This window comes from Schistocerca piceifrons, chromosome 11, assembly GCF_021461385.2.
Source record: "Schistocerca piceifrons isolate TAMUIC-IGC-003096 chromosome 11, iqSchPice1.1, whole genome shotgun sequence".
Classification (NCBI taxonomy): Eukaryota; Metazoa; Arthropoda; class Insecta; order Orthoptera; family Acrididae; genus Schistocerca; species Schistocerca piceifrons.
In genome coordinates, this window is record NC_060148.1 from 72,069,176 (window position 1) to 72,082,717 (window position 13,542).

Consider the following 13,542-nt stretch of genomic DNA (forward strand, 5'->3'; position numbering starts at 1 on the left):
AAATGCGTTGTCTGAAAGGTATAAAATCGATATCAGACCAGGCGTTCCTAGCTGATATAACTATGCATCTGAATAATTTAAATCTGTCACTGCAGGGCAAAGGGCAGCTAATCGTTGACATGCACGACCAGATCAAAGCGTTCATGGAAAAGTTACGTTTATTTGAGAGGCAGATGAGTAATGGAAATTTAACGTTCTTCAATCGTCTTGCTGCTTTAAAACTACCTGAAGGCACTACTTCCGGATATTACCAAGCAAAGTTAAAACAGCTCATCACGTCGTTTGAAACACGATTCCGAGACCTGACTAGTTTGGAAATGGAACTTAAGGTGTTCAGCACTCCTTTTTCAGTTTCCCCCGATGGCTTGTCACCGTCACTTCAATTGGAGATTATTGATTTGCAAAATTCAACTTTGTTTAAAGAGAGGTACTAGAATACGTTGGATTTGTCACGATGGTATCGTTCATTACAGCAAAAAACGTTTCCCAAGCTTGCTACAGTCTGGAACCACGCGACCGCTACGGTCGCAGGTTCGAATCCTGCCACGGGCATGGATGTGTGTGATGTCCTTAGGTTAGTTAGCTTTAAGTAGTTCTAAGTTCTAGGGGACTGATGACCTCTGAAGTTAAGTCCCATAGTGCTCAGAGCCATTTGAACCATTTCCCAAGCTTCATAACAATGCCGCTCAGATCATGTGCATGTTTGGATCTATGTATTGTTGCGAGCAGCTTTTCTCAGCAATGAAAAGAGTAAAAAGTAAGGAACGATCGTTTCTTCAGGATGCAACAATGAAGGCCATCTAATGAAAAGAAAATGTCAAGCTACAGAGGCCCGATAAATTCAGTATGCAATTTCTTGTAAAACAGTTGTTTCTTATTTATTTCCTGAACATCGTATTTAATGATGTAGCACGTCACCACGTCTTAGCATCTAAGAGTATGCGGTTGTCGATCTTGTAAGACGCAGCTGGCACATCAGAACGCTTGCCTTGCCGCCTGCCTCAGCCAGCCGTGCCACGGGCCGGCCCACTGGAATGGTCACAGCGAGCGACACGGCTCCCTGGAGCAGGGAGCGCTCCGCGGCTCACAACGGAGCCGACGAGCTGGAACAGCCTGCTTTACACCACCTCCACGGCCTCGCTTTGCTGTCAGTTGGAGGAAATTTTCTTCCAAAATGTCGCCCAGTTAGTCTGTCGCCTGCAGTCGAAGGCTTCCCGCCTACTTGTTCCTTTCCAGCCACCGTGGCCAGTGTTTCTCCAGTTAACACACATGAGTTTATCTGGAGGACGTGGCTGCCTGTGTAGCATTTTGTACATAACTGTTTACTATTCCCCAAATGAAAATTCTGTAGATAAGTAAGTCAGATGTAGGACTTGCCAACATGTTTTGTAGTATTTACAGTGTGTTATGTCATGTGAACGAATTTTTTTAAAATTATTTAGTGCTAATTACTAATTATTCTTACAAGTTTCAAATAATTCAAAATGTAATTCACACTTTACTTCAATCCTGTAGGCGACATTTGTAAATAATTTCCGAACACCGGATATTGCAAGATTCAGCCGCGACTCACTCGCGTTACGGAAGAAGCGTTTGTACCGAGCAATGAAATGTATATTCACCGATGTTATGTGGAGGAGGTTACAATTTAATTTCCATTATCCTCTGCCAATTATTTTGGGACGAGGTAGACCTTTTGCTTTCACAACTACAGTGTCACGGTCAGAGAAGCTGACAGGGGCTGCGTCGTAATCCTGCACAGTTACTCACAGCCCGCTGTGGTGTGGAGTCTGTCAGGCCTCGAAGCCGACACTGCGGAGACGTGCGTGCAGTGAGTGCGTGTGGCGGCGCGCCGCTCAGCTACGGCTTCCGTGTCCAGACCTGCAGTCAGATTTTGCAGGGCGCCACAGAAGGGTGTCGCACCTTCTGAGTCGATGGCTGAAAAATCTTTCCCTTGGAGATCTCTTGTTTGATGCGGAGGGAGTGCAGAGGTTTAGAGAGGTGACCACATTCGCAACGCCTGTCACAATGCGTCCTCCCGGCTCTTTTTCTGCATCTTTTAGTTACTGTGTTCGTGAAGAGTTACTCACCGCAAAAGGCGCAAAATCTGCATTACGAAACTCTGCACTTGGCCGGTGGCCACCCGAGCGAGAAGCAGAACGGGTACTTCTGCGCATGCGCGGGCGTATCGAATTGGTCTGCTGGTTCTGTGATGCTGGCACCCTTTCTGCCTCCAGACGGCTGTCGCGCTGGACCTGTACCGTACGTTTTTGACAGTTCCGTCACTCTCTTAATAGTAACTGGTTCCAGAACAGAGGAGCGTTCCGTTCGGACAGCTAGGCCCACAAATTTAATTAGAATCAACGTTCATGTCGCGCTGGACCTGTTGCTGTTTGCACGGGAATAACAGTGTCGTAAGCGTTTCTGCCTTACAGACAAGACCGAATGTTTACACGGGCTTTCGTTACATAGGGAGTAATGCAACATGTTACAGATACGTTGCTCTTTCCAGAAACAACTGTTTCTTTGGCGTCATTTTTATCGATGAAATTCGGATCTCGGAAATTCCTTTGTTATCTCGTGATCTGGCGTGCGCAGACGCATACTTAAATGAAAAGAAGTGCCGTAAACTCATCGCTGTGAAACCGGGCTTGAAACGCATTTGGTCGGTACACACCTGTCTGAAGCTTATTTCACAATGCTCTTCAACTTCTTCCACTGATACCCGCGCTGTTGGTGCTGCAGAGGAAAGGTAACCTGAAGCCTGTTTCTCGTCGCTCTTGCTAAGCACAATAATATTCCCAACTTATTTTCTATTTCTCTTTACGGTCGTATTCAGTAACACTGTAACGGTCTTGGCATAGCTGATTCCCCGTTCTACCCTAACAGATTCGAAAAGTTCGGGTCTATTTGTCACTTGCAAGTGTAAGATGCTGTCTTCACGACTCGTTTCTCAGATTAATGGCCCGAGGTAGTTTTTGAGTGAAGCACTTGGATCAGTTTCTCACGATTCCCTGGCCCTGCCGTCAGTGTCAGCCACCTATGTCGCCCACTGCAGAGGTGGCAGGTTAAAGGTTCCACCTAAAACTGTAACATGGCGAGGAAATGCACGCCAGATGATCTCCGGGTTTCTTACTTTCCATTCAGAGCTCTTAATAGACGAGTAGTTCAAAGATATTTCTAGCATCGCTACTGCAACAGGAAAAGGCCGGAACAGCTGTGGTACTCAAACTACCCTCCGCCACACACCAGAATGTATCTGTGAAATTATCATTTCAGACTTTCCGAATCCCTAAATTATTTCAGAAAGGCGTTATCTTGTGAATTTTGGAGCAGTTTTGACACAAAGCGGGATGCGTTACATTTTATCTTCATTTGCACTATAAATACGGTAGCAGATCTGGTGCAGTTATTGTTTACAAGTCTGAAGATAAAGATTTACAATATTCAGGACCAATATTTTAAATTGAGTTACCTGTTTTGCAGATAAATGGTATGTATAAATTACATTGAAAACGACCTCCTCTCTCGCAGGCGAATTCTTTGATGTACCGGCTAGCCTGGATTTCGCATCGTGTAGCGTGTGCTTCGCATACTTCCGTACAAAATTTAATTTTTACACATTTCTGTCGCACTGGACTGAGATTTACGTATTTCGTTATCAAAAATTTTAGCCATTTCTCAGATACCAACCACACACTTAGAAGCACTAGTTTAAATAAATGCGAACACGTTTCAAAATATATGACGTCTGTTTGGACAGCAGATGTCTGCCGTGAGTGCTATTGTGTTTGACGATGCGAAGAACACAGATGGAGTTCTGGGCTGTTCTCCGTCTACTGAAGCGTGCCATACCGTTCCAAAGTGCCGTAATAGCAGAGTGCAACAGGTGAATGGCGTTAGGCGCGATCCGAATTTTGGGGAGTCACCGTTTTTTCAGGACGCTCTAGCGCGGTCACCACTCGTTGTCAGGAAATCACTGCTGATTGCTGCATGTTGTAGAAGAGTTTGTCCAATTTAATTTTGTGTCGGGTTTTCAACTTTGAGAAACACGTAGTCTTTGTGAAAGAAATTAAAATCTGAGAAAAGTCGGAAAATTTTGAGGCTTTCGTTGTTAAGTCGACATATTACAGGGCAGGAAGCATTAAATTTGGATTTAGGAGCCCAAAACATATGATTATGGAATCGCTGAGAAAAGACCTGCCGCAGTTTCTTGGTAAGTGGTGTCATTCCACGTAGGGTGGCTCTGGATAGTTACTCCTACGTAACTTACTGTTTCCAGCAATTTGTGATCAGCAGCGTAATTGTACAGTAGTGGATTTCTTTTCCTGTGTATGCACAGTATATTACATTTATTTATGTTGAGGATCAACTGGCAGAGCCTGAAGTATTCATCAATGCCGTGGAGGTCACTCACCAAGTCAATACTGTCTCCTGGCGCCGCTGCTTCCTCACAGAGAATGTTGAGGAGCTTGCGTGTGTAACGCCGCCACATGAGGGCCACAGAAGCTCTTGTTCAGAATGCAGTCTGCCGCTTTGGTCACACATGCACGCACGGGGATGCCAAGTCTAATTGTGTCACAGCAGACAGGGGAATGAGTGTTCGAAGTGTGGTCTGCTTCCAAAGCGTCTACAGAGACGCAAAAGTGTAATTTGGGGAAACTGCCGTATACTTCCAGTGATGGCTGCATGTCCCACGTGATTGAGTGTAATTCCTTGAGAGATGGTAGGTTGTTCTGTAAGAGCAGCAAGTGAGGTGTTTGGGAGTCGAATGATTTTAGGTGGTTCTTCATATTTGAAGGTGAGCTGGCAAGAAGGCTGCAGATGGTGTGAGCATGATGTGGTGTGAGCACTGCTACCAATGTGACATTACAATTAAACACGAAAAGTACTTGTGCAATGCACACACGTAAGTGAATTCAGTGTGAGGTCGCAAGTGATGATACATTCTAAGTGAACAGCTTATATGGCAGTAATATGAGAATGGTGCAGTTCGCAGTGATGTAATGTAGCAACATAAGACACTGCTAGCAAATAGTTTGCAGTAATTAGGTAATGTAGGAGACTGGTGGAAAGAACTAACATTAACGCACAACAACCGGTATTCTCGCATTTGTGTCTTGGAAGAGATTGGGTGTTTACATTTCGAAATACAGGCGGTTGTGAGAGACGTCGGCTGTATTCTTGTAAGCTGTTTGAATATTGTATGTGGGACGAGAAACACAAGACAGAGAGGGAGAGAGAAGTGGAGTTTATGAATGATGGAGTATTTTGCAATTGTTGCCGAGCTTTTGCAGAAATTGCTTGTGAAATGTTTTACAGAGTGAATTCTGAAAAGGAAGGTTTGTCACGTTGGTTTACAGATGTCTCCTGTTGTTGCAGTAGTTGTGGTGTTACTGGAGAAATTGTGTGGACTTCAAAAGGTAGAAATGAATAGAGAAAGCGATCTTTTTTTTTCAATTTTTTATTTTAATATCATGTAGAATGAAGTGCAGGATGCCATTTCCTCTAGTGGCGTGTATTAACTCTGTGTTAGCATGCTGACGATCTCCTGATGGTTGTACCGCCTGGCGATGTCCAGGGCGGTGTTCCCACTATTAGTCCTCACCCCCCTGTCGGCTCCGGCCTGCAGCAACGCAGCCGCCGCTTCTGCGTGGCCATTCCATACCGCCAAGTGCAGCGGCGTCTCCCCCCCCTGACTCCTGGCGTTGGGGTCGGACGCCGCAGAGAGCAGCAGCCGCACCACAGCCGCGTGGCCTCTCCATGCAGCCCAGTGCAGGGCGGTCCCCCCGGCCCCGCTCCTCGACCCCACGTCCGCCCCAGCCGCGAGCAACGCCCGCACCACCTCCACCTCCCCCTCCTTAGCCGCCTCTATCAGCCTCCTGCCTCGCTCCTCCTCAGAAAGGCTCCTGCACAAAACATCGACACACTTACTCTCTACTATCGAGACACACACACCAAATTAAAAAAACTGTCACAGCCGCAAAACTGCCAACAATTCGGAATACACTTCTTCCGAGCGACAAGTCACAAATCTAGAAACCTCGCTTCTGCGATACGGGTTAACCAGCGTATTACAGACAGATCCACAGCACTAGCCCATAATCAAAAACTTCAGCCATCTCCCATTAAAAATAGGTGCACTCCATCCCGTAACAAATACATTTGGCACATTCCCTCATAGTTCACTCCACAGATCCGCCTCCTTTCACCTCGGCATGCAGTTGCTACCCAATCCTTCATCTACATTCAAATAGACCCCTAAAACTACCTTCTCTGGGTACCAATTCCTTCAGTCACTTAGGAAGAAAACACTAGAAACTAAACGTATCTGTAAGTACTGAAATACAATTTCCTCACCAGACAGCTAAGTGATTCAGACCAGTAACATGGAAATTTCCTGACATACCGACAAAAGATATAAAAGTCACTCCTTCGTACACAATAAGTTGGTCGACATATTTCAAATACAACAAGGGCACCAGGTCGACTCTCCCTGACACACACACACACACACACACACACACACACACACACACACACACACACACACACACAAACTACCCGCTGCATAATAATCATCACATGTGCTCATATAATCATGCATGCAACAAGAGATACATCCACTGGAACATTCATTTCCATCTACTTACAAACTTTGCAACCCACCATATGGTCTGTGGCAGGCGGCATCCTGCACAACTACTATATTCAGTCATGTTAACTTTGTGCAACTTTTTGCATTTTCTGAAAATTCTGGACACAAAATAAGTTACACACCACCACAGAAGGCGTAAAACTTTACATTTATACTTAAAAAGTTCTAAGTAAACTTCAAGTGTACACCAGCTACGCTGCTTCCGAGTAAAATTTCTCTTTCAGTAGTAGTACAAACACTTAAACCATAACTTTAGACCAGTCTCAAAAAAGTACTGTATTTCCTGTATCTAATGCAATGCATAAATTAGATCATGCCAGAAAGAAATCAGGTGGCTGTAACAAATACAAACAGAGTGTTGATTCATTATCGCATGTTCACTTACAAATATCAAAATACTTGTATAGATCCGGCATTGCTGAACTTTAACCAATGTCGCGGGAACCTCTCCCCACAGCTGATGCAAGTTAAAGGCTGATCCCAAGCGAGAGAGCCAGTAAGAAGCTCCAAAGACAAGTGAAATACCAACTAGAAACTACAGACGTAATAAAACTGCTGCATTCAGTACAAAATAATCAATGTAGGTGGAGCAGCAACCATATGAAACAATAGTAGTAACTGGTACATATAAAAAGTTCTCAACTGACTGCAGTCATCTGCTTTTTCCGTTCCGCTCCCAAGTAGAGCGAGGGAGAAACGACTGCCTGTATGCCTCTGTACGAGCGACAACGCCTCTCACCCTATCTTCACACGCCTTGTCTCAAGTGTACATTGCCAGAACTTGAATTGTTCTGCAGTCAGCGTCAAAAAACAGTTCTCTAAATTTTCTCAACAATTCCTCGAAAAGAATTTCGCCTCCCCTCCAGTGATTCCGATTCGAGTTCCTGAAGCTTCTGCACAATACCTCTGCGTCACTCGAAACTACCGGTAGCAAATCTAGCAGCTCAGCTCTCAGTCCTATAGCTGTGTTCCTTTAATTATACCTGTTGCCGATACCAAACACTCTAGCAGTACTCGAGAATAGGTCGCACCAGCGGCCTACATGCAGCCTCATCTACAGGCCAACGACACTTTCCTAAAATTTTCCCAACAAACTAAAGTCGACCTCCCGCCTTCCCTACCACAGTCCTCTCAACCTCGTTCCATTTCGTATCACTTTGCGAACTTTCGCTCAGACATTTAAGCGACGCCTCTGTGTCTAGCGCAACACCTCTACTGCTGTACCTCAACATTACATGTCTGTTTTTCCTACTCACCTGCATCAACTTACGTTTCTCTACATTTACAGATGGCTGCCATTCGTCACACCAACTAGAAATTTTGTCCAACTCGCCTTGTGTCGTCCTACACTCACTCAACGACGACATCTTACTGTACACTAGGGGACCACCAGCAAACAGCCGCAGATACCTGTCCACCAGATCATTTATGTATACAGACAGCAACAGCGGCCCCACCACCCTTTTCTGGAGCACTCCTGCCTCTGGCGAACACTCGCCACTGAGGACAACATACTGGGTTCTGTCACTTAAGAGCTGAGGTCCACTCACATACATGGGAACCTATTCCACACGTTTCCATCTTCTTCAACAGTCGACAGTAATCCACCGTGTGAAATGCTCTGTGGACATGTACGAATATGTTATTCAGAGATGATCGACAAGCGCACCACATCACAGGAAAATCTGCACAATGCAAAGAATTGCGATCTTTGGGGTAAAAATGGCTCAGTCACCTCTGTTGCAATCACGGATTGTATTAAAGAGTCGGCACAGAGAGAACTGGGGGCTAATGTTGCCAGTCTCAAAAAGAAAGGATTGTAGTTTACACACAAGTCAGCCTTGCCGCTATTGGACGCATCAGAAAGGCGACCGAAAATAAACCACGCGGTTTGCCAGAGCCGCCAAGAAAGTGCACTACGAAATTTGGAGTATAAATCCATCATTGCAAGCAGTTTATCAAAATAGGTAATTTGATCAACCATAGAGACTTTTGTATGGCTAAAAACTAGTGCCGACATTACACAAATTAGTTGTTGCCGTAAAAACAAAAAAAAAATTACTCGTATCACAAGAATGGTTGCGCTTCAATCCACCCAATCAAGGGGAACTTTTACCTCTTAGAGGAAACACAATGGAAGACCAAGTCTTTAATTGTCCGGTATAATTGCACCACATTTCGTTTATAATCGCTTTGGAATATATCCATCCATTTAGGAGGGAATTGTAGATGAAAATGCCTTTAGATGAACAGCTATTTGGTACTGATGTATATTCGTAATTTATGTAGCAACCTTGGCTTTTGATTTCTGTTCCTGTGTTGATGTAATTTACTCCACAATGTTGTGTTTCGGGAGATGGCTATCGTCTGCTGTCTCGCAGTGGTGCCACCTCATTTACCCAAAAATGAACGCTGCCCGGATGGGCCTGCACAGTGCGTCGCCATCGATTTAAGGCGCGCGCCGCGGAAACGCCGACACGGCATTTCGGAACCGAGGCATATAGGAAAAGCAGGCCGGCCATTCCGGCCCCAAGCGAGTAAAAAACTCGCAGACGCCCTCGCGCGCCTTGACGTCACGGAGAGGAGAGGAGGCTGCAGCGCCGAGCATTCAGTTTTGAGACAGCCACGAGCAAGACTCGCTGTAAGTGTGCCGTGGCACATTGCATCAATGGTGCTCGGACGACGACGGACGTTACGTATCACGTTTTTCCCAAGGATGAGCACTTGCGACGTGAATGGATGGTTCGATGCAAACGCAAGGACAAAGTGAATGCGGAAACTGCACGTGTGTAGTCAGGTCACTATCGGCCAGAAGATTGTGAACTGGATCTGAGAAATGAGCTTCTAGGGTTATCTTCAAGAAAGAAGTTATTACCAGCAGCAATCCCCTGCATAAATATTCCGAACTGGCGTGGACAAGAAATTGTGGAAAGCGGTGATGCAAACGAAAGGGTAAGACGTCTGCACATACATAACACTTTCAATAATTGAAACTGAAAAATTACCGTAATAAAAACGAATTCACATAAATGCGATGCCTTTTGACGCATTACTATATTGCTTTACGGGAGTGAATGACTCGCTATATTGTACAGGCAATAAATAATGTTGCTCAAGTGTATTTGCTTTTCCTCCTGGATATAATAGCTACATTTGTCTTAGAAATAGCCGTTTTTTTTAAGTATTCTCGATATGTTGAGTATTTTAAAGCTAGTATATAGTTAAAATGACAAAATCATCATATTTCGCGTAATTTGTTTACATTTACTTCTGTAACAATAGCTGATGCTGACCAGTTGACTTGGCAGCGTAGTGGTGTGGTTTCTGACTCCCATGTTGGAGGTTATGGGTTCGTATACCTGTATTTCCTCTTACATTGTATATTTACATTTTATCAAACTGGGCTATTGCAGCCGCTTATGCCACTCATATTTAATCGCTTTCGTCAATTGATCTGATTTTTAGTGAGAAATTAATGCAGTTGCATAGTAATTTTTAGGAGTAGTAGGCCTACTCGGTAAATAATTTTACGAATAATAAAATTAAAATTAAATTTATGCTTTAGAGATCCGGAAGACGTGCACAATGCTGTGGAGTAAGAAGTTTGCAAAAGCTGTCTCTGACAGCTTTAGAAACTGTGCCGCCGAAAGAAAGAAAGTCGACCGAACCGCATGTACAGACTGCGTTCATGAACCCACTGAAGTAGTGAATAAGAATTTGGGAATTAAGGAACTGAGGGCCGAGACTGAACTTTTAAAAAAACTGAATGCACAGAAAGAAGCGGCACTAAAAAATGTGATGCAGCCTTACGAAGTAAAACGAACTGTCTCCGACGTGTTCTTTCGTCGAAGCGGGCAGAAAAGTCATCTGGCGTGAAAGCAAAAGTCGTATTGCACAAAAGTGTAAATAGTGTATTGTCAAAGTGTTTTACACCGGCACAAATAAGATGTCTATTAAATGAAAATAAAAGGGCAAAGTGGAATTCGGAGGACATTGCCCATCCATTAACTTTAAGAGCTCTGTCACCTAAAGCATACACTTATTTGCGAAAGCGAGAAATTCCTTTGCCTTGCAGGGCAACCCTTCAGAAACGGACGAAGGAATTTAAATGCAGAGCGGGTATTCTTTAAGATATCCTGTGTTCATTGAATGAGGGGTCAGGCAGACGAGTGTCTCTCGCACCCCGCATTTACATTGATGCCACCCTTACCATCTGACACTCCACTGGGAACTCCTGAGGACGTGATTTTGAACGTGGCTCAAAATTTTGTCTTTCTGCGCTGCAGTGCATGGCAAACGATTCTGAAAATGTGCGCTCGCTTCATCAGGTAGAATACTAACGGTACTGAATTACCAATGTATGATTTGGCACGATATGAAATTATACTGTGGGACCTTACTTCTTCCACGGGGTGATTAAATGGAAATACGTATGCACATATTCTTACTAACATCGAGCCTATTCTTCTGGAGGTAGTTCCGTGGACAACCGACAGTGTATGTGGATCGAACACGACCACTGCCCAGACTCTTCGCCTGCTCCAAAGCGACCAATGAATGGAAAGTTTCCTGGCCGTTGTATGGGACGGAATGCTGCAGTACAAAGGCCAGCCAGGTGCCCTGATATGACTCAAATGGATTTCTTTCTACGGGGAGCACTGAAAGATAGAGTCTGTCATGAAGGGACTTATGTCAGATGATACGCGCCAGACCACACGACAACGTATCATCCAATGTAGCTTGTCCAGTACATCTCTCTCGCTCAAACAGCGATTCCAAATGTGTCTAGCAGTCGATGGTGTGCTATTTCATCATATTGTTCATTAAAATGTGAAACCACACTTCACTAAGGAAAGTATTTAGTTTGTGGATGACAAGGCATCAGTTGTTTTGAATAAATGTTTAGCTTATTTAAAATCTATTCCGTCTACGTACAATTTCGAGTAGTTTCTGATTTCTAATTGACAGCAGGTCTTTTGCGCTGTAGAACCACCCGGGTGCTTCCAGGCAGAGACAGGCTGAGCTGACAGAAGGTCATGGGATAGCGATATCTACGCATACAGATGGCAGCAGTATCGCGTATACAAGGTATAAAAGGGCGGCGGGTTGGCCGCGCTGTCACCTGTACTGAGGTGCCTCCTGGGAAAGGCTTTCCGACGTCTTGATGGCCGCACGACAGGTTTTAACAGACGTCGATTGCGGAATGATAGAGCTTGCCTATGACTTGATATTTTTAAAATGTACAGTATCCGATGTATCGATACAAAATAAAATACCGTTATCTGCTCCCCATGTATCGACAAAAGGATTGATATATCAGCGCAAAATCATCAACGTGCCTGCCTATAAAAATATGGGCTGCACGTTGTAAGTACACTCCCGGTTTTAGAGCTGTCCGTTGGAGTATTGATTTATTATTGGATACTCTGTACATCAACAAGCTATCCCCCTCAGAGCAAGAACTGAAAGGAAAACGACGGATGTTCACGCCTCCCGACAACCACCGTGCAAGCTGCGGTAACTGCATGTAAGTGGCACACTGAAAGGTGTCTCGTGGGTCCATCGTTCGGTATCGTCACGTATCGGATTTGTCCGCAACACTTCACGTCGACTTCCCTGCTTTTTCATTTCTGCAAACGCCATCAACCCTGCAGCTGTAGCGCCAGAACTGGGTCGTGAATCTGAAAGTTTGCCGTTTCTGTTGGTAGCTCTGGGCGCCGATTACGCCAGCAGTTCCTTGAGTCCACTGCAGCGACCAGTTTTGTCGTTTAGAGTTTTGTTCATTTTCAACGTCTGTTTTTGAAGAATGTCGATGTGAAGAAAGAGCACACTAGTTCCGATAAAAATTGTGTAACGCAACAGTTGTCCTGTTTCTTCACATTTGAAATCGTCTTATTCCATTCAAACCGCCCCTCCCCCCGGGGCAATGGGTGTCACATATACTTGCCTCACATAATCAAAATTACACACTGGACCTGATGAAAGTTCAAAAAGCGACAACACTCCTTTACACAGTGAAAGTAAAATTGTGCCTCAGTACAAATTCAAAAAAGCAACTTCAATATTTTCCGGAAACTGTGAAAAAAATCTAAATTAGAGAGACTGTCTTTAGTTGCCGTGGCGAGAAGACTTATTTCTAGTGATGCAGAATGTTGTCTGAATAATACACCACTGGCCATTAAAATTGCTAAACCACGAAGATGAAGTGCTACAGACGCGACATTTAACCGACAGGAAGAAGATGCTGTGACATGCAAATGATTAGCTTTTCAGAGCATTGACACAAGGTTGGCGCCGGTGGAGACACCTACAACTTGCTGACATGAGGAAAGTTTCCAACCGATTCCTCATACACAAACAGCAGTAGACTGGCGTTGCCTGGTGAAACGTTGTTGTGATGCCTCGTGTAAGGAGGAGAAATGCGTACCATCACGTTTCCGACTTCGATAAAGGTCGGATTGCAGCCTATCGCGATTGCGGTTTATCGTATCGCGACATTGCTGCTCGCGTTGGTCGAGATCCATTGACTGTTAGCAGAATATGGAATCGGTGAGTTCAGGAGGGTAATACGGAACGCCGTGCTGGGTCCCAACGGCCTCGTATCACTAGCAGTCGAGATGACAGGCATCTTGTCCGCACGGCTGTAACGAACGGATCGTGCAGCCACGTCTCCATCCTTGAGTCAACAGATGGGGACGTTTGCAACACAACAACCATCTGCACGAACAGTTCGACGACGTTTGCAGCAGTATGGACTACCAGCTCGGGGACCGTGGGTGCGGTTACCGTTGACGCTGAATCACAGAGAGGAGCGCCTGCGATGGTGTACTCTACGACGAAACTGGGTGCACGAATGGCAAAACGTTATGTTTTCGGATGAATCC

The 13,542-nt window shown here is 44.9% G+C and overlaps 1 protein-coding gene across 2 annotated transcripts in view; it reads right to left on the reverse strand.

Moving 5' to 3' along the window:
• Positions 1-5,481: 5,481 nt before the first annotated feature.
• The window catches only part of LOC124719967 (ankyrin repeat domain-containing protein SOWAHC-like), a 65,805-nt gene continuing 57,744 nt past the window's right edge, over positions 5,482-13,542 (reverse strand). For both annotated transcript variants that reach the window (XM_047245185.1, XM_047245186.1), the window contains exon 4: positions 5,482-5,909. In XM_047245185.1, the coding sequence (XP_047101141.1) occupies positions 5,522-5,909 (388 nt within the window). In that variant the 3' untranslated portion in view covers positions 5,482-5,521. The remainder of the gene's footprint in view (positions 5,910-13,542) is intronic.